This window comes from Arachis hypogaea, chromosome 18 (assembly GCF_003086295.3).
Source record: "Arachis hypogaea cultivar Tifrunner chromosome 18, arahy.Tifrunner.gnm2.J5K5, whole genome shotgun sequence".
Lineage (NCBI taxonomy): Eukaryota > Viridiplantae > Streptophyta > Magnoliopsida > Fabales > Fabaceae > Arachis > Arachis hypogaea.
In genome coordinates this window covers 205,197-226,645 of record NC_092053.1, presented here as the reverse complement: position 1 = coordinate 226,645, position 21,449 = coordinate 205,197, and the positions used below count along the sequence as shown (strand labels likewise).

General features: G+C 34.4%; 4 protein-coding genes and 1 long non-coding RNA gene across 5 annotated transcripts; 2 read left to right on the top strand and 3 right to left on the bottom strand.

The window, feature by feature from the left end:
* Nucleotides 1-734: 734 nt before the first annotated feature.
* On the bottom strand, nucleotides 735-5,004 carry LOC112772481 (ATPase 9, plasma membrane-type). The gene is made up of 13 exons (XM_029295332.2): nucleotides 4,845-5,004; nucleotides 4,650-4,769; nucleotides 4,441-4,539; nucleotides 4,211-4,348; nucleotides 3,809-4,123; nucleotides 3,267-3,713; nucleotides 3,061-3,183; nucleotides 2,879-2,983; nucleotides 2,488-2,797; nucleotides 1,900-2,414; nucleotides 1,643-1,816; nucleotides 1,387-1,569; nucleotides 735-1,301 (listed from the first exon to the last, which is right to left on the bottom strand). Exons 1-13 carry the CDS (start codon nucleotides 4,884-4,886, stop codon nucleotides 1,023-1,025), a joined length of 2,850 nt encoding a protein of 949 aa, XP_029151165.2. The 5' UTR covers nucleotides 4,887-5,004; the 3' UTR covers nucleotides 735-1,022.
* Nucleotides 5,005-6,907: 1,903 nt separating this feature from the next.
* Nucleotides 6,908-7,786, bottom strand: LOC112772243 (deSI-like protein At4g17486). The gene is made up of 3 exons (XM_029295214.2): nucleotides 7,498-7,786; nucleotides 7,126-7,413; nucleotides 6,908-7,050 (listed from the first exon to the last, which is right to left on the bottom strand). The coding sequence occupies exons 1-3, from the start codon at nucleotides 7,634-7,636 to the stop codon at nucleotides 6,908-6,910; spliced, it is 570 nt and encodes a 189-aa protein (XP_029151047.1). The 5' UTR covers nucleotides 7,637-7,786.
* A 1,957-nt stretch (nucleotides 7,787-9,743) lies between these two features.
* Nucleotides 9,744-12,036, top strand: LOC112772028 (uncharacterized). Its single transcript, XR_003187309.3, has 3 exons — nucleotides 9,744-9,979; nucleotides 11,086-11,129; nucleotides 11,747-12,036. It is a non-coding gene; the product is annotated as an uncharacterized lncRNA (long non-coding RNA).
* A 3,088-nt stretch (nucleotides 12,037-15,124) lies between these two features.
* LOC112772471 (Golgi SNAP receptor complex member 1-1-like) lies at nucleotides 15,125-18,187 on the bottom strand. Its single transcript, XM_025817423.3, has 5 exons — nucleotides 17,542-18,187; nucleotides 16,582-16,821; nucleotides 16,152-16,319; nucleotides 15,567-15,680; nucleotides 15,125-15,412 (listed from the first exon to the last, which is right to left on the bottom strand). The coding sequence occupies exons 1-5, from the start codon at nucleotides 17,578-17,580 to the stop codon at nucleotides 15,299-15,301; spliced, it is 675 nt and encodes a 224-aa protein (XP_025673208.1). The 5' UTR covers nucleotides 17,581-18,187; the 3' UTR covers nucleotides 15,125-15,298.
* Nucleotides 18,188-18,325: 138 nt separating this feature from the next.
* Nucleotides 18,326-18,919, top strand: LOC112773093 (uncharacterized). The gene has a single exon (XM_025818135.2). The coding sequence runs from the start codon at nucleotides 18,326-18,328 to the stop codon at nucleotides 18,671-18,673; it is 348 nt and encodes a 115-aa protein (XP_025673920.1). The 3' UTR covers nucleotides 18,674-18,919.
* Nucleotides 18,920-21,449: the final 2,530 nt, after the last annotated feature.

Below are 21,449 nucleotides of genomic sequence, written 5' to 3'. Positions count from 1 at the left end.
AAACATTAAAATATATGATTTTTTAAATTATTTTGTTAATTGTAATAATTATTTATATATTATCCGTTTTACTTATATTTTATTTTTTTCTCTTTTAATAATTTATATTTTTTAATATCATTTAGTTGTAATAATATTATTAAAAATATATAATATTATTATAATTCATAAAAAAAATTAAATATTAATTTCAAGTATTGAAATTATATTATATTCATATTTGTTTTTATCTAATATTTTTATTTTTGTACTATAGTATTTAAATATAATCTAAAAAATTCAAAACAATAATAAATTAAACAAAATTACTACTTAAAATAACAAAAATAAAGATGATTATATAAAGTCAAACGAATAAAATTAAATTAAATATTTTTATACTTTTTTTAACTCTAATTTATGTAAAAATAATTAATATTTTAAACTAATTAATTTATATATTTTATAAATTGTATATGCATGTTGCGCTGGTCTAAACCTAGTTGTAATAAATCGTTTTTCTACGATGTTTATTAAATAAATGATTGGCAATAAATTAAAGTGCTTCATGCGTTTTTCTATGGATTATACTCTCAACTACATAATTAAGGGACTTGGTCAGTTACTATCAAGCTACACCTTATGATGTATATATTTAATTTATCTTAAAAGATTTCATGTAATTAATCTTTATAAGATAATAATAATCGAAAGCATGAACAGAGAGAGAGAGAGAGAGAGAGGAAGCTCAGTAATTTGTGCTAAGTAACTTTATTGTGATGGAGTGAGAAGAATACATATTACTAGTGCTAAATAGGGAATCCGTATCAATGCGAAAAGCGCAAAGGAGAAAGGGAAGCAATCATGATGGAACATGAAAGGAAACAACAGCTCATGGGGACTAGTACTAAAAAACTTGTGAGCCAACCTTGGACTGTGATGCACAATCTCGAAGTGTTGGATTATTCTAAGGCCCTTGCATATCAAGAACACAAGGAGCTTTCTATTCATCTAATTTCTCTTTGCTAAATCTATGATGGCACTCAAACAGTGTAATGCTGCTGAATAGTTTCAATGTCAAGCCCCTTGAGTTTGACAACAGACTCCACGTGGCCCTTGAGTGTGTGGAGCTCCCTCAACCTGGCAACTTCAGCACGCTTTCTTGCCTGTTCTGCGAGTTCGGACAGCTCCCTGAAGTTGTTCTTGTCATTCAGTATTTGATCTGTTTCAGGAGGATTGAGGCCATGAAGTGTGCGTTGTGCTGTGGCCCACTGTGCCTCTCTCTCTCCCCTTCCGTAGTCCTTCTTGGAGGTGAAAGCAACCTGCAAATTTCATTGCCGTTGCAAGGTTCAATAATCAATTAAGTAATTGAGTGAGAGTAGTGGAGTTGTTAGGTACGGTACTTACCCTGCTCTCAGTGATGTTATCCCAAGCCTTGCCGGTCAAAGCATATCGGATGATGAATTTAAGGATATCCAATGGAATGTAGAAAACAATGCTGTAAAGCCAAATGACACCAGCCCAGCCCCATCCAATCCCTTCAATCCTCGCAAAATCCCAGTGTGCATACACAGCTATGATGGTCGCAATCTGATGATAAAATCAACCAAGCAATCAATACATATACATGCAAATGGAAAGACTAATTTAATAACCAACTCACCAGCTGTGCAATGAGGAAGGCAACAACAAGCAAGACGCCGGGGCGTTCAACGTAAGACCAGCTCCTCGATCGAGTCACGAAGATCAGAGCCTGACTCACAATACTCACTTGAAGGTACACTGCTGCTATCAGCTCGCGTTCGTTGTTCCTAATGGATCTCACACCAAAATTGTCCTGCCATTGTACAAAATTTATGTTATTTCCCAAACAAGTTTGCTCTGCTTTCTTGTTTTTGCTACTTTTTTTTTCCATCTTACCGAGAAGAAATCGGATGCATGAGCAGCCCAATAGAAAATAACTGTCATAACGGCTAGGTAGGTACCAAGCACCACGCCTGTGGCGAAAATCTCCTTAAGCTTCCATGAGTCTGGTACGGGAGATGGCTTCACCCTATCCTTGGAAATGGTCATGATGGTGCCATCGTTTAGTACAGCAATGATCAAAACCATAAAAGGCGAGAAATCGAATTTCCAGATGAGAGCAAGCAGCATGAAGCCCAACACGATCCGAATTGTTATGGAAACAGCATATATGGTGTAGTTCTTCATTCTCTGGAAGATGGCTCTGCTGGTCAGAACTGCACTCACAATCACACTCAACCCTGGTTCTGTGAGCACTATGTCGGAGGCACTTCGCGCCGCATCGGTTGCATCAGCCACTGCAATTCCGATGTCTGCTCTTTTCAAGGCAGGAGCATCATTCACACCATCCCCAGTCATCCCACAAATGTGCTTCCTGTCCTGGAGTCTCTTTACAATCTCATACTTGTGCTCTACAATTATCATATTCACATCAAAATCAATCAAGAAATGTGTGTGTATAGAATGAATGTAATAATAAGTTACCAGGGAAGACGCCAGCAAAGCCATCAGCCTTCTCAATAAGCTCATCAACAGGAAGGCCAACAATGGAATCATCTTTGTGCTGACCAAGGAGGGAGGAAGAGGGGTACATGTTACTTCCCATGCCAAGCCTGCGACCAGTCTCCTTACCAATGGCCAACTGGTCACCGGTGATCATCTTAACATTCACTCCCAACTCGAGTGCACGCCTGATGGTCTCTGCGCTGTCATGCCTGGGTGGGTCAAACAGAGGCAACAACCCTACAAATTCCCATGGTCCTCCTGGGCTGTCCTTGTTCTTCTCTGGTACTGCCTGCAATCAATTCTTCATCATCAGATGCATCTTCAAACACTCACTCGCATGTCATGTAATGTAATGTAAGAAACTACTCACTTGTTTGCCTACAGCAAGGGAGCGGAGGCCGCGGTCAGCAAACTTATCAATAATGGAATGGGCCTTCTTTGCCACATCTTCACGGAGGTTGCAGAGTTCAATAATCTAGCAACACAATTTCTATGTTAAGGACATTCCGCTGAATTAAAGGAGATGTGTTCATAATTCATGCATGTACGTACCTGCTCTGGTGCCCCTTTGCTTACTCGGTGCCAGTTACCCTCAGCGTCAATGTATGTTATGGCTGTACGCTTATCCACTGGATTGAAGGGAAGGAAATGCACCTCTTGAATGCCCTCTCTAGCCTGTTTTATTCACACAATACTAGTTTATTAATTAAAGACAAGTAAATCAATCTATGTATGTATCTGAGGGAAGGATTACAAACCTCCTTTGGATCACCCAACATTCCTACAATGCAAGCATCAATAGCATCTTGGTTTTCAACCCTGGAGGCCCTAGCTCCAAGAAGAATTACAGTGTTCTTATCGGTATCTTTGGAGAAGACCTCAATCAAGTTGGTATCGACGGTGAGTTTGTTCAATGTTAGGGTGCCAGTTTTGTCACTGCACAAAACATCCATGCCGGCCATCTCCTCAATGGCTGTCATCCTCTTAGTGATAGCACCTTGTTCCGATAGGCGATGGGAACCGATAGCCATGGTTACAGACAAGACCGTTGGCATGGCAATGGGAATTCCTCCAATGAGAAGCACTAACAAATTGTCAATTCCGCTCCTGTACCTGCGGTGCTGAATGGGATACATGACTATAATCTCTACGATCATTCCCAGGGCAATAGAGCAAATGCAGAAGTTACCAATGGCTGTCAACACCTGATCATTTGATTCACAACTCAAGCATCATCACCTCAATGAAATGAAATGAACTAGTCAGTGATTGGAGAGATGAAGAGAAGACTGTAGCGTACCTGTTGGAAGTGGCCAACTTGGTTAGTGCTATCCACAAGGTGAGCAGCCTTACCGAAGAAGGTGTGGACTCCGGTGGCAATCACAATGGCCTCAATCTCTCCCTGTTTTACTGTGGAACCGGAGAAGACTTCATCGCCGGAGCACCTAGTTACAGGCAAGGACTCACCGGTGAGTGCGGATTGATCTATCTTGAGGGGATCTCCTTCCAATAGACGGGCATCAGCTGGGACGATGTCTCCCAATTTGATGCTTATTATGTCTCCTGGCACCAATATAGCAGCATCTTGCTCACTCCACCTTCCATCTCTCAGAACCTGTCAACATAACCAACCCCTTTAAATATAATACCCAACCAACAACCATCATCATTCTTCACATCTGTCTTTGTTTTCTTCTTATACCTTCGTTTTAGGGGCAAGACCTGCCATGAGTGCTGCTGCAGCATTTCCTGCATTATTCTCTTCTATAAAACTGATGGTGGAGTTTATGATTAACAGCACTACTATACCCACAAAATCTTGCCAATCCGGTGGCTCATTCTGCGTATTTGTGGAAGAAATTAAACATGATTAGAGAAGGTCAAATTAGGATATCGTACGTTACGGAATGTAGTAGAGCACGCAAAACGTACCCCTCCATTTGCTAATGCAATGGCCATGATGGCAGCTAGTTCCATCACCCATGAAAGAGGATTCCACATGAAGCCCAAGAACTTGAGCACCTTGCTCTCCTGTTTGCCACAACAACATGGCAAGCTAGTTATGGTTGATGCAATTACTCACACAAAAACATAACATACAATTATCTAGAAAAGAATGAATGAGTTTGATGGATTATTGCCTTCTTTTCTTCCAACTTGTTTGGGCCAAAAACTTCCAATCTCTTTTGGCCTTCCTCAGAGCTGAGTCCATCCTTTGTACAGTTCAATTCTCGGAACACTTCTTCAACAGGAATCCGCTCCTGCACACACACACATTAATGATATACATACCTAGAGAAACAAGAATATTAGAGGAAGAAAGGAAAAGAACTAACAAGATCAACAGTCTCCTTCTTGATGTCTTCGAGGCTCGTCATCTTATTCTTTATTGCTTATTGCTTATTGCTTATTGTTTATTGCTTATTGGTTATTAAGTTGAAAGTGAAAAGCAAAGAGGAGAGCAGAGAGAGAAGAAGCTTTATTAGTGATTAAGAAAAAGACGAGCACATGAGATTATATAATAAGGGAAAACAAGTGAAAAATTATAATTAGCAGCTGAGAGATTGGATTATTCACACACTTGGTGTCAATTGGTGCATGCATGATTTGAATTCTCTCTCCAAAATCACACTAAAATCACTCATTCCCACTCGTTCACTAACAAACTTCGCTGTCTCACTTTAACAAAAATAATAAACAAAGAGCGAAGCAGCGGGTCTCGTGCTTCCCTTTTGCCCCGGTCTTCCGCTTCTCTCCATCTTCTGCGTCACATTCTTATTCTTATTCCACCTATACCATCTTTCATCTTACTATTACTGTATTATTATTGCATCACTACTGCACAAAATAATAACATGTCAATGAGAATGTATAATCCAATCTTTGTTTCTAATTAATAATAATACTACATTTCTCCAAACACAGGTGTCCTACCATTCTACAGCTGATAGAGATGATGATATGACGAACCCAAAATTGAGATGGATCCAATATTCATTAAATGAAGTAAAATTTTAATATATCTCTCTAATTTTACTTGGATTTAATCTGACCTTTCAATTTTTAGATTAAATTTTTATGTTAACGTAACTAACTGAGATCCACATAATGTGCATAATAGTATATGGTATATTTTAATAAGTATATTATATTGTTTAAAAAGTAATTAAAATATATATATAAATTAACATTAAATTTGATGTATTTTTATTTAAAAAATTTTATAATATAAAAAATTTTAATATTAGTTATACAAAATTACATTTATTTGTATTTATTTTAGTCGATTGGACTAAGTTTTTTTTATGTGGTATCCATAATGAATGTTTAAATTTATTCGTCATATTTTTTGTCACAATTGCATAATAATTACATTATATTATAGTTAAAAATTAGTAAATAAAGTTGTTAATGTTTAACTTTTTAATTATTACAAAAACAACTAATAACATGTTGAAATTAAATATAATTGCAAAGATATTAAAATATATATATATAAATAAAATACTGATAATAAAAAATATAAATAATAAAAATAATAAGAATGTTTTTTTTTCATAAATATATTTTAAAAATATAATAAGTATTTTTATTTGTACTTTATCATCTAATATAATTATATTATTTTTAAGCAAATAAATTCTTATATATATATTTATTGGTATAAATGTTTGAAAAAGTCTAGAGGCAGTACTTTTATTAAAATTTGGCCAGTATTTAATCAGAAAAAAAGTAAATAATCTTATACCATTAGATATAATTTTACACCATTAAAATTTTTAATATTAGAATTATATAAAGCTACATTTATTTGTTCTTTTCATTTTTGTATTTATTTTAGTCGGTGAATTAAATTTTTTTATGTGGTATATGTAACAAATGTTTAAATTTGTTTATCATATTTCTTTCACAATTGCATAATAACATTACATTATAGTTAATAAACAAAATTTTTAATGTTTAACTTTTTAGTTATTACAAAAACAACAACCAATAACATGTTGAAATAAGTATAATTGTAAAGATATTAAAATATAATTATATATATGTAAAGTATTAATAATAAAAAAATACAAATAATAAAAATAATAAAAATATTTTTTAATATATTTTAAAAAATAACAATATTTTTATTTTATATTTTATTGTCTAATATAATTATATTATTTTTAAGCAAATAAATTCTTTCATTTATTGGTATAAATGATTTTTATAGATGAACTAAGCCGACTTTGATAAACCAATTATTTATTTACTTGACAAGATTGTCAAAATAAAGAATAGTATTCTATTATATAATTTTGAGATGCTCTATAGTTCCAAAATATAGACTTAGAGAAAATTGAAAGAGGTGCATGTGATATAGAGGATTTAGAAGAAGAGATGAAAAAGGTGCATTCTATTTATATTGGTGCGGTTCTAGTGTTTCCCTGTAGGCGGGCAATTGGCAGGTTGGCATGTTGTCGCAATTAATGGTGCGGTGAGTATTGGCCATGGTTGCATCCAATCTCACCGGCGGCACAACACATTTGCAACACATCCCTGCAATCCAAATTATATCATCATCGATCATCATCAGCTAATTAATAAGTAAGAGAGAGCTTATTACGTGCATACCGAATTTGGCAAGGCGATTCACCCAAGCGGGAATAGATTTTCCGGTGAGCCTGCGAGAGGCTGCGTTGGAGAAATGGTTGCAGTTCTTGCTTATCAAATTGTATGCATTCCCTCTGTACTCTCCGCCAAGCTCCTCCATCACTGCCTTCACCTCACTCTCTCCCATCCCCGTCTTCCCTATCATCACCCTCTTCCTGAACTTGAATCCTTCGCACTTCTTCGGTTCTCCTTCGAATATCCCCGACCACGAACTCTCGTGAGCCCCGAAAGCATACTCAACGCCGTAAACTGTAACAACAACGTCAACGTTATATATATTCTTAATTATTATGGAGAAATGATGAAGTAGATGCATGCATGCATGGAAGAAACCTTCCACCCCGGAATGGTACACTCCGAGGCCGAGCCAGTAGGAGTAGCCGTTCGTGGGGGAAACATCGTAAACGTTCAGATACACCGGCTCACATCCTGAACTCCTTTTCTTCCGCCGGCGGCCCTTCCTCCAACCCATTCTGATACGCCTCTTTCGATCTAAAAGTTATTGCATTTCCCTTTCCCAATTGTCTGTGTATGGGTTTCTGAATGTTTTAGAGGTTCTTGTACCGGCGGCCGGTGCTGCTGCTGAGTCTCTGTTAAGTCACAACGGTGTTTTATTTAATCTGTTATAACTTAATAAACTCAACTTTTAATATATAGATCCATCAGTTGTGCATTAACGGCCAGAACATGCCCTCTAACTTAGCTTGGACCTAAATTACGGTTCAACTACTCACTTCTCTGTTGTATTATTATGATTTAGGCAAATAGTTACAACTCAGCATCTTATATTATATTATTATGGGAGTGGATCTTCTCAAATGAAAAAAAAAATTGGATGGTGTTTAGTATTTAATCTTATTTTTCATTGTTCTTTCTCTTTTATTTAGTTTTGGTCCCACTTATAAAATAAAAAATGAGAGATCACACTTTACTCTTAAGTATAAAAAAAATGAAGATCTATTTTTTATATTATTATATTCTTCTTTAATAGGAGAAATTTTACGTACTAAAATAAAGTTTAACTAATGTATATTGTGCATAGGGGTGGTAAATTGGGAAGCCCGTCCCGTCCCGCCCCGCCAGAAACCTGTCATTTGGTGGGCTGGCCTGACCCGGCCCGTCTAGTGAAGCGGTTTTATAATCCTAGCCCGCTCCGTCTAACGGCGGGCTTAGCGCGCCAAATAACCTCTTTTTATTTTTTTTATTTTTTTAACTATCAAATAATATATATAAAGGTATAAAAAAATTTTTCCTATTTTTTACTTTTAACTATTATAATTTCTAAAAGTATAAACAAATTATAATTTTTATATTTACAAACATTAAAGTCTTTGTAATTATAAATATCTAATAAATATAATTATAAACCAAGTTTTCATCTAAAACATAATTATAAATATTGTTTCCAAAGCAAAATAAATATAACCCAAAATATAATTATAAATATTGTCTCAAAAACAAAATAAATATAATCCAAAATACTCAATTTTCATCTTCATTATCTTGTAAGTTGGGTTTTGGTAAAAAAAATTGTAAAAATACCCTTTGCTAAAAAAATTCTAAGCCCGGCGGGGAAGCCCGCCCCGCCCCGCCAAAGTCAGCAGTTTAAGCGGGGCGGGTTAGACGGGCTTCTACTATTTGGCGATCCCAATTTTCCAGCCCAGTCCGTCTTTTTGGCGGGTTACGCAGGCCGAGTCGGCGGGTTTAGGCCCGTTTGCTACCCCTAATTGTGCACTAAGTACTAAAATAGAGTGGCACGGGTAGGAGATAACGTGGCCTACTAAGTACTAATTACATTTGAGAAAGTCCAACGGATCAACACTTTTATTAAAATCTAACTAGTACTTAACTAGCAAAAGAAAAGTGAGTAATCTCACATCATTGAATGAAATTCCATATCATTAAAAACACTAATGATGCTAATTAATGATTGCTAACTCCTAATACTCCTCATTACATTTACTTAAGTTTTAATATGTATTTAATTTTTATTGATAGAATATAAATAAAATTATAGTAGTAGCCTAGTAGGAAATCTAAACTCAATCCTAGAATATCAATTAAAGTACTCTGATGCAAATTAGGCCATGATATATCTAGAGAATATATTTCTCAATTATTTTTATTATTTTATCAGATGTGATATCTTATTATTCAATACTTTTTTTACATATTTTCTTTTGATCTCACTTAAAGAATATATAATAAAAAAATCACACTTAATATAACAATTCAAAAAAAAATTAAGAGATCCATATATCTGACTATCACTTTTCAAGTTTGGAATCTTCTTCATTCCTTCTCTAGATATTATATTATGTGTACTTCGAAATTATTTAATGTTCCACTTCCTCTGGTGGATCGGGCGATGAAGTCGAGGATTAACTGATTAAGGTACGCTAATTGAGTAATTTGTGTAAGGAAAAGTATGTGGAGCCAATGTAATTACTCTACAATGTCTACAATGAAGATAATTTTGTAATTAAAATCAAATAATAATTAAAGTAATTAATTATTATTTATTTCAAATTTTAAATTTGAATGAAATTAGGATTTTTCTTTTGTTGTTATCTCCTTCATCTAACTCTCCCTCTCCTTTTGACCTAGCAAAAACTCCTTCTCCCAATTTGACCAAGCAGCCACTGAAGAGAGTCCCACCGCCGACGCTAGAGAACCAACCTCCATGAAGTCTGCTGCAACTTGAGCAGTCGGCGCTACCCAACCGGTCCTCCCGCACGATTAGAGTGTTTCCGTCACACTTGGTGTTCGCTGCGACACCAGCCCCCGTTCTTCTTTCTCTCCTTCATTGACGCAGGTTCCATCCCTTTCCTTGTCCCCGGTTCTTTCTATTTTATTTATTTCATTGCTTTTAATTTTGGTTTCTGCATATAGATTAGACTTATGGCTAGTTAATATCTGTTGCTAAATTGAATGTGTTTGCTAGCTGAATTTTATAGGTTGATTGCTGCTTCTATTGTACTGAATGCTCTGTTTACACATGATGCACATCATATGTTCGATGAAATGCCTAAATGAAATCTTTTGTTTAATTCTTATGTATGGCCAGCATTTGACTTAAATTCTATTCTCATGAGGCATTATAATTTACAATTGTGCAGTTTTATGTGATTTCTAATGATGTTTGAGCTTGAATTTTGTTATGCACTTGTTTGTGATTTTTTTTTTATCAAAATACCAATTTGGTTAAAAATTTAGATGTTATCAATTGTTGGTATATTTTTAAGAAGTGCATACCATGTTTTATTGAGTGATTTGAATGAAATGGTTTATTCATGTTGGTTTTGAACATAAATAATCACATGCATCATCACTTGTTCTTTGAAGTTTTGAGCAATTAAAATTGGTTTTCAACCACTATGATGCTAGTTTTGATTTACAATTATCATTATATATAACATTTTTTGTAGCTCTTCATAGTTGTGATGTTGATGGACTAAATCATAACAGTGTGAGTGTTTATATTAATGTGGTTAATTTATTATTGTTGTTGCTATTTGTTGTTTAATTATGTGGCATTGATATACATTTATTGTTGAAGCAAGTTTTTAGATATTAAAAAAAAAAGAGTATAACACGTTAAGACTCACAGGAACAATAGAACAAAAATGGTGTATCACCATTCTTAGTTCTCATTAATCTTTCTTCGTTATTTCCCAAACTATGTCTCGCAGTTTCACCAATCCCTTGTTCTTATTCTTGGCAATAGATTATATGTTCATTTTTGGAAGTGTCATAGCTTTTGGTTTGGTGTTTGTGCTTGTTTGTACGGTTCTGCATCAAACAAGAGAAAATTCAGTGTTCCAAGTGCAACAACACATGCACAAAGTATAAAGATATCAGTAAATGGTACATAAACTCCACCAGAAGTCTCAGAAGAATGTGATGACATTATTATTGTAGGTACTGGTGTTGCTTGTGCAGTCATTGCTTTCACTCTTGGAAAGGTAGTACAAGTGCTTTTTTTCTAGTTTCTTCTATTTAGAATTTTATTTTATGATGGTTTCTTTGAGTTATAGTCTTTAAATATGTCTTAACTCATAGATAAGATCTTATACTATGGTCTAACTAAATTGACATAAATAAAATGCAGAAAATGTAAGTTATAGGCGACAAATAATGTATATTCTAGAGAGAATAGTGCTTTGTATATATCCATGAATCTGTTTTTGTTTCTATGGCTTGGAGCTCCAATGGTTCTTTTTCATGAAGGGAAGCATAGATATATATTATAGAATTTAATTTTGATGTACTCTTAGTGTAAAGTAGTTTTAATATAGGCCGGATGTTCATTTTATTAGGCAGGTCCATAGTTATTTTCATTCTAATTTAGATGTGTATGTGATTTGGAGTGAATTTAATATAATTTTGCCTGATTAGAAGCATTTGTTAAAAAATAGTGAGCATAATGCCTATTATAAACTAAAATTTTACTAACATGCTTAATCCTGTTTAAGTTAGTCATTTTCTTGGTGGTTTATATTGCTAATATTTATGTCATAGTACCATATGTCACTTAATTCTTTTGGTTGGTTTTTTTTTTTTTGTTTGTGTTTGATTGCAGATCGTGGAAGTGACGGGTGTGAATGAGCTAGAAACTGATGAGACGGAACTTGGTCATATTGTAGAATTGGATTTAGTGTACCATTCACTGAATTCAAGTATGCTTTGAGTTGTTGTAGTTAGATATATATATATAAGTGATTAAGTTATAACAGAGTTATGTGACATTTTGATTTGTGAAACAAATACTAAATTGTATTTTTCTTTAGCTACTTAAACTAAGTCGGATGTTCATTTTATTATAATTGCAGATGGTTCTTTCCATTCTAAAGTAGATGGTTATTTTGGGTATATTATTTGTCTTTTACTTGATTTCCTGCGTTTTGTTTGCATATGGCCTGCAAGTTTTTTCTATTATATGGGTTGAATTAGATTTAGTTTAATTTGATTGAATTTAAACTGAGTTTTAGTTATGCCATTTAAACATGATGCACGAGTGGTATTTTTGATCAATTGCTTAGTTATTTTTTATCAACTAATGTGGATGTTCATTTTACTGTCTATACGAATTGTTCCTTTCTTTTTAAAGTGAATATTTATTTTAGATATACCATTTGTCCTTTACTTAATTTTCTGGTTTTTGCATCCGCATGCTCCACGTGTTTCTTTTGTTTTATGGTTTAGAAAGTATAGATTAAAATAGAATTTTTGTAAACATTGATATTAAATTGAAAAATAAATAAAACCTTAATTTAAAATTAAAAGAATTTTTTTTATTACATAACATTTACATGAGATATATAATTTATAGTTTAGAGAAATACTAAAAAGTCAACAGTTAGTCATCAAGATTTAAAAATGTGTTAACATAAGAAGAATCTTCAAGAAATGCTGCATCATGATAACAAATATTAAGCTCTTCAAGGCTAAGCTCTTCAAGAATCTGCTCCTCTAACTCGAATTAGAGATATTTCTCACCGGAATGACATCCCATATGACCTCAAGGTTGTTTTTCCACAGTACCTCAAGTATGTAATCCCATTTCAGTTTAATGTATGATAGATTGCCTGTTTCATGCTCTTTTTTGGCAGTTACAAATTAAGCACACTATACAAAACAAGCTTCATCGAAATGGTGGTCCTGAAGATTTGGTTGCAACAGAAGCTATGCTTGCTAAAATCACAAAGAACCCAAGGGAATATAATCAAGCATTTGTGGAGCAATTCAAGATATTTCATCAAGAACTCAAGGACTTCTTTAATGTTGGCAGGTTTATCTTGAATTCTCAGTATCACTTGTAAACATATGTAAATTAAACTTGTTTTTCTTATCTTAATTCAAAATATCATATTATGAGACATGTTATATGTCATGGTATTTTCTATTGAAGACCTTTAACCTTCTAATGGATCACTACATCATTTGAATGCATGATTAGACATTATAAACCAGTAGATCGATCATGAAATTTCATGCATTCATTGACAAGACTGAGCATGCAACCCAGTGCATGCATCTATGCAATTGTGTGGTTTGGTGAGTGTCATGCAACCTTTCCCCTTGTGCTAAGACTGTTCCCAGGACTACAAATTCTGGGTTGTGACCACCAAAGTCATACAACAGCAATCTTATTGTTGCATCATACCTTGCTGTCTCTTGTGATTTCCAGTAGTTGTAAGAGAGAGAAAAAACATCATTTCTTGTTCTGTTTATGTGACTTAATTGTTGTTCACTTTAAGAGTGAACATAGTACCTTAATCTCAAAGAGATAGTCAAATCACTTTTACAGCCAACTAACTTATTCTAAAGAAAATGAACATCCGTTTTAGTTGATACTAAACATCTAACAAATTAACCAAAATTTCATCTGTGCACCATGTTTAAATAGCCTAACTCAAACCCAACTTCAATTCAAGAAAACATAAACTAAGTCTAATCCAAATCTTCTTCATTACTCCCAAACCACTTAACAAAAGAAACTAATGGAGCATGTACATGCAAAATTCAGCAAATCAATGCAAAAGATCAATATTATAAGTAAAATAACATCCACTTTTCGAATAAACGAACCATTTGTATACATAGTAAAATGAACATCCATTTTAATTGATAATAAACATCTAACAAATTAAGAACTTTTATTCAATTGTTACATTCGTAATTAAAATTCAATACAACCACCAATAGCACAAACAAACAGCATATATGCAGAAAAAGAAAAAGATCTATCATCAAAACCAACCATCCGATATCTTGCTAAAGTAACCATCTAATTAGGGGTCAATTACAGATAGACAATGGTCAGCTTGCTTACGTCACGCTGCATGCAAAGTACAACCAGGTGAGGGAAAAATATTATGCTATTTGAACCAGATTACCTAAATTTTGCTAACTTTTCCGGGCTATGCTTAAATCAATTTCAACAATCTCAGCAAACATCTTATTCATCATGTTCCTACTTACTAAAATTGCATGTATTCGTTTTCCACCATGTACAATCAAACATCTCAGTAGGCTAAACTGTGTCTAGAACACGAAGTAACAGAAAGATGAATCCTGAAAAAAGAAAATTAACCCACTAACCGTAGATGATTGAAGACGATCGGAGATGGGGGCTTTAACACTAACGAGACCCTGGACTGTCGAATGGTCACGGCATCAACTCTCCGACACAGGAGGCAGGATCGTGACAGCAGGCTGACGCAGAGATGACGCGCGGGAAGCAGGTCCGGGTGCTGCTGTTCGGGTCGGCGCCGATGACTGATCCACGACACGAGGGGATGCAAGGCTGGGATGTTCAGCCCAGAACGGTGCGCCGCGGTTGCTTCCAGCGACCGGGTATAGGTGTGGAAGCTAGGCGCTACAGAAGGAGGTGGGTGATGCAATTCTCGTCCGAGCTGCGGCAGGTTGCGGGTGCAGACGACAGCGAGAGAGTTCGGGGGAGGTTGAGCAGTGATAGTGTGGGATTTTGGGGGGTGTGGGTAGGGGTGGGGAGAGAGGGTTATTGACGGTCATAACAAGTAAATGGGGGATAATTTGAAATTGAGGGTTTCAATTAGGGTAAATAATGATTTATTTTCATTTTTATTTTAAAATGGGCCAAATTAAAATTTCATTGTATATATTGTATAGATACTTCATTGTCTCCCTAGCGGTACTCTTTGTGTAATGTTGTACACGCACATGCCATGCAGATTGTGAGTGTGAATATGCCTAAAACAAACGTGGAGTTGTCCTAGCAAATTTGAAGGCATTTACATCTCTATCCCAAATCAAGTCGAGTATGCTGACCCTGAGTCATTACGTGAGATTGCTTCTTCAACTGCTTCTGCTTTGTTGTTACTTGAGAGTTGAGATTCTTTTGAATCTGTAACCTTAAAATCAAGCCCCTTCAGACAGGTCCCTTTTGAATTGTGATAGATCATTCCTTCTATTAAGCTTTGAAACAGAAAATTATATATTTATTTATGTCAAAATAATGAAAATTGATCAGTAACTTGATCTTTAAAAGGAAATGCCCGAAGGCACCTCCTAAAATCAGATGAATTAATACAATGGAGTCCCCCAAAAGAAAAACAACGAGCATGCCCATTGCTAGCCACCCCATGAGACCTTATTTGGTTAGCCAGTATATTAAAATCAAGAACGTGCACACGGATATGACAAGCGAAAGAATTATTGTATCCCTTGATTTTTTTCTCCTTATTGCTGATAGGATGTTATTTACCTGCAACATAATTAAAAGTGATGCTGCATACATTAAACAGAAGAATTCCAAACAACATCCTACCAGGCACATAAACCCTAGTTCTAGTAGACAGCAATGAACTGACAAAAACAAAAACAACTCAGTGTGAAGGCTTTAGAAACAGGGATCATACCGTGGGGAGGCGACTGCTCATATTGCTGAGCTTTGAATTGATTCCACCAAAAGTTGAGCGCTGGTGGACTAGTGAACCCATCGTTGCTTGTGCTTGAGAAATAACAGTGTCCATCTGTACCACAACCATATGCAAAACACTTCAAAATAAGAAAATCCGAGATGGAGACCACTCCCATAGAACTTAAAAGGAAACAGCAGACACCTTAACAAAACAGACACACCCCAGATCCAAGCAAGGAAACTAAACAAGGCATTGGAATGACATATCAAATACTTTAGAACTCAGAAATCTATATCTATTAAAAAAGTTGTGGACGTAGTAAAACTGTTCTGAGTTAACATGTTTGGTTTAAACACCCCAGCAATATCCTAATACTAACCTATTGTGCTTGCACATAACCAATATGTTGCTATTTACAAAGCCCCATTAAGAAAGAGCAAATAAATCAGACATAAATATCATACAAACTTTGTGAGAGAAATATCTAAGTTCAAATATAAAGCACTCCACTGGCTAGATCATGATAAGACGAGAACAGAACTTTATAACAGAGAACCAATTCGATTGTTTCATGTCACCGACCTGTCCGGTGCTTCGGCTTATAGATGCATACTCTTTTAGGAGGGTTTGCTGTTCAGAACCTGCACCCTCTTCCAGGTCTAATCTTGTCCGATCGAACTCTCTAAAATCATCTAGTAGTGAAGCATGCTCTTGCTTAGCTCTAAGACTAGACTGGAGGCGATAAAACTCCTGCAACCAAATTACATCTTGAAGAAGTTGGTTTCTGACAGGCCCGAGCTTTAATAAAATCATGAATTGAAATAAATACAAGCAGAATCATTACAAAGCAGAAAGAGAAGTAGACCAGATGTTGAATATATAAAACTATGTTGCAGAAATAATAAACCCATAACAATACAAGTCCTAGAAAGTGAAGTAGTTAGCCTTTGTTGGGAGCAAGCTCACAGCCTCAGAGAATGATAGGGGAAACTCAACTTGTGCTATAAAATACCTGGGTGAGATCTTGAAGAATTTCTTGGTGTCTAGTTAGAGTATGAGAAACCATTTCTGACCCACCGGATGACACCCAGGCTTTCATCTGAGAGTTTACTTGTTGGAGTTGTTTGAGTAGCCGCTCAATCCAAGACTCCAAATCACTCTCAGCAGCATCAGATTTCGTAGAAATGTTTGCTGACACCAATTTGCGGTACAAACTCATTTGCTCATCCAGCTGAGCTTGGAGCTTTCTTGCCTGCAGAAAGAAAAACAAACGATTCAATAAATGTGCTATCAGTAATGCAATTTGAATACAAAACAACAATATGATAAAATACATAACCTAAAGGAACGAACCATCTATGATTAGAACTTTTGCTACTTACAACAATACCTTGAGAGCATTGGTGTGAACAGAACAAGCAATGAAATGCGTCCTATACCTTGATTCTAAGTAAAGACCATTTTTGCCCAAATTAGGCTAGCTTCTATGCTGTCTCTCCTATTTATGAAATCAAATAACTTAAATCTAGCATAAAAAATCATCAGAAGCCTTTTAAATCTTCATAATTCATTTCCTGAGAAATTTAAATTCAAATATGAATGTAAACAGAAAATCAGAACTAACAGCAAAGCAATCCATGTCCAAAGCACAAGAATAAGATTTTGTAACTCCATAATCATGATGGGGAGCTTCCCGGAGCAGTCAGCACTCAAGCGTATGCGTATAGAATTAGCTTCGAGATGCAGTTATTCTATGAACCCAAGCCAGGTCTAACTCATACATAAGTAGAAAAAGGGCACAAGCACAACAAACTGATCCAATAATTCGAATCACCAACAGCAGGAAATATATAATAAAGAAAAAAGAAATTAAATCGGAATAGTGGCCTCCAAATTTCATTATAGATAGGCATAGGCATGTGAAATGTTCGATAGAGACGGAAATTGGGGATAGAAGGTGAAGAAATGGAACCTGTTGGCGGAGGGAATCCCACGAAGCGGTGACCTCCATGGAGAATGAAGAAGGAAGGGAGTGGAGTCCGACGGACGGTTGTTTTCAGAGTCCAACGCCACGTACCACTTCCAATGGGTTGCTACTCTATTTATCAAGTCAAAATTATAGATACTATAGAATTCTCAATAAAATAAAACAAACAGGATTATTTATTATTAATGTATATAATAAAATAATAAAAATTATTAAATAAAATTCAAAAAAAATGTCTCATTAGTTAAATTGGATGTATGTTTTAGCTTCACCCAAAAAAAATGTTTTCTTTACTGTTTTATAAAATTGATCTCATTTATCTTAAATTCTTACAAATATAGGCTAAGATTATAAATTAAAATTCTTTTATTAAAAATATAAAAACTTTAAATTTTCAAGACATATATTTTATATGTATAAAAAATTCAAAAGTTTTATTAATTTAATCTTATCAATATTATTTCTAAAAAAAATACAAAAACAAATATAATTTATTTGTTTTTAATATTTTTAATCATTAATTTATTATTTTAATTTTTTTAGTCTAATAATCTAATAATATATTTTAATTTACATTTTTAAATATATAATAAATTCTTCTATTTTTTAACATTTTCGTTACTTCTATTAATATAATCTTATCGGTATTCTTAAGTCATGTTAACTAAATCCTATTTTATATCACACATACAAAGGAAAATCGGATGTAAATTGTAAAGTATTCGGTATAATTAAAAAAAAAAAACCGAGAAGAAGAGAGAAGAATGCAATGGAGGACGCAGACGCAGACCCGTGGTTGGCGGCGGACAAGGCCTACCATGTCATGTTCTGCTTCGTGCTCACTTTTCTCTTCCACAGCGCCGCATCCCTCACCCCACACCCTTTCCTTCGCCGCCAGTCAATTCCCCTCGCATCCATGGCTTCTCTCCTGGCTGGCGCCGCTAAAGAAGCCGCCGATCACCTGGGCTACTTCCGATCCGCCGGAGCATCCCTGAAGGACGCCCTCGCCGATCTGCTTGGCGTCATCCTCGCTACATCTCTTCTCTCTCTTGGCACTCTCAGAATCAAACGCTCTATTCCTCCTCCTCCCCCTGATCGCGGAATATCGCTGGTTTGATTTACATTTTTGGCCTTCAAGCGCAAGGCTAAATATCTTTAGCTGCTTGGCTTAGGAAAAATAGAACCAAGTGGATATTATTTCAGTATTTTTTTTAATATTTATTTGTCGAAATATTATCATTATTATTAGGATCAGATGTTTCGAGCTGACTGTTCCTGTGATGTTCTGCTTATTCTTGGAGGGATTGGTGAGCGGAGATATATATTCCAAACTCTTGAATGACAATGAGGATTGTTTCTGGCATTTAGCTTATTCTTCTCACTGTTGTTCTCATAATACCAAATAAAAGGCCTTGTGGAGAGAAAATCAATAAAATACAAAAGAAAATAGGATACATATAATAAGAAGCAAAACATGAAGAGGCAGAGTAAGCTGAATTTGTGCAAGTTGATCTTAGGGAAAGATATGGAAGAGTATATAACACAATAGATATTGGCGTTACAACATAGCCTTATACACTTTTATAAATAGTTATATCCAAAAGAGAGAATGTCACATCGGCCGTGAAAGAATGGGCTGTTAAACCGTAACTATGAAACAAACAAAACTCCAAACCTATAACAATAAAAATTAACCCTAAATCCCAAATTATAAATCTTAAATACTAAATGTTAAACACGAAATCTAAACCTTAATCAATAGATTCTAAAACTAAAATAAAAAATTATAAATATTTAAAATCGATTAATATAAAAAATACAATAATATACTCAAATTATGTGAATTGTTTCTTAAAATAAAGATAATTTTATTATCAGATATTATTTTAAACAATTTTATTAAAGTTAAATATTTGAAAAAAAAATACACAAATTTATAATTATTTAATTTTTTAATTATCAATTTTTATATTAGTTTTATTAATTTTTTAAAAAAAAAAGTTAAGCAGGCTAACTCGCCGACCCACTTACTCATCATAAAACGGGACAGACTAGTATTTAAAATCTGTCTTACTTGATGGGCAGGACGGCTGCTTTGTCACCCCTATAAATAATGAAAATATTTTTATTAACGGTAATAAAAAAAAGTTAAAAGTTAAATTAATATTCTTTAGGGTTCGTTTGGAAACTTTAAAAGTAATTTTTTGAGTTTTTGACTTATGAAAAATAGTAGTATTAATATTTGGTGCAATTTTCAAAATCAAATTGCAACTTTCTAAGAAGCTATTTAGAAGCTTATAGAGAAGTTAAAAAAAATAACTTCTCTCATACTCCTATTTTTTATTACATTTCTATAAAATAAGTGCTTTTAGAACTAAAAATCTGAACACAAAATAACTTATTTATAAACTACTTTTAATATAATCATTTATTGTTTAAGCTATTTTTTCAAAAGTAACTTTTTTTTGTCAAATGGATTGGACAACTCCCAATCCTAGGTATCACAACACACGCACACAACACACTCACCCACACAATACTAAAGGGTTCCTCACAATACTAAAGGATTCCTTTTCAACTCGGTGCATACACCAATATTCGAACCCGAATGCAGCTACAAAAAAAAGTAACTTAATTAAATTGTTTATCCAAACTAGGCTAGTCTTATGGTGAAAACATCTTTTGCTTTGGCTGCTGAGGTGGCTTCTTTAAAATTTTAACACGCTAATAATAAATTTTAGTACAGTAGTACTTAATACTTAAGAATTATTTTTCATATACAAGCGTTTTTGTTATACACGTCTTACAAGTCTAGTTACTCAATTACACCTAACAGGCGCCTCTTAACAGATTTTTCAATCAATTAATGCGCGAATATATAACTTCCTTTTTCGAAAGAATTTCGTTTCTTTTTTCGAATTTCTTCTGCGTTTTCATGCCTTCTCTCTGCGATCTCTTTCATGCGTTTATATCTGCGTTCTCTTTCAGAATTTATGTGTGTTTCTCTCTTCGTTTTTTTTTGTTTCTTTTTCTCGATTTCCATTATTTCTGAAATCAAGCTCTGAAAATTATTTTGAAATCAAGCTCTGAAATCGTTTTGAAGATAATGGATGATTTAACTTCGGATTGTTAGCCTGAAGTGTGATTTAATTCCAATTAATATTTTTGTTAAGAGTCTATGATCATGGAGTTAAATAATGTTGTAAACCTTTCCTGTGAAATTAGTTGCTCATTCTTCATTGTTTGAAATTAGTTGCTCATTCTTCATTGTTTGAATTAAATGTAATGTACTAGCAGCTCTGATATGTGTATTGCATACGACGCTACCACTCTGAGATTGGATAGTTAGCTTTCCCAATGACTACGCAAATCAAATGCCTAGATTTTGTTCCCCAAACAAAACAGTCAGAAACAAATAGGGAGAACGTCACCAATACGTTTGAGGGCAAACCATATTTGTAGCTTTATTGGACAATTTGGCCTGAAATTTACTGGTCGAAAACCCAAAGAACATTAAGGAAGAGATGAATTCTGAGACAGGAGCCGAGAGGTACAACAGGAGCTCATGAAGTTTAACCCTAGTGAGATAATGATTCATCTTGTTTCATCATCATCAGAACCAAAAATGGCTCCTAGACTGTCCGCATTTAAACCAAAACATAAACAGTAAGAAGAGAAGGTAAATTAATCAGGGCATCAAGGTGCACAAATACAAAGTAACTCCACCGTACCAAATAAATTGGATGGAAACAAAGACAACCATGACTGTTCCAAGTCCTACCTAGAATATGATTTGAGCTAACTCCGCAATCTGCATTATCATTTAAGAATTAAGGAGATATTTTGGCACAAAACTGAAAATAAGGACTTAAGTATCAGAAGGCACAAGTAAA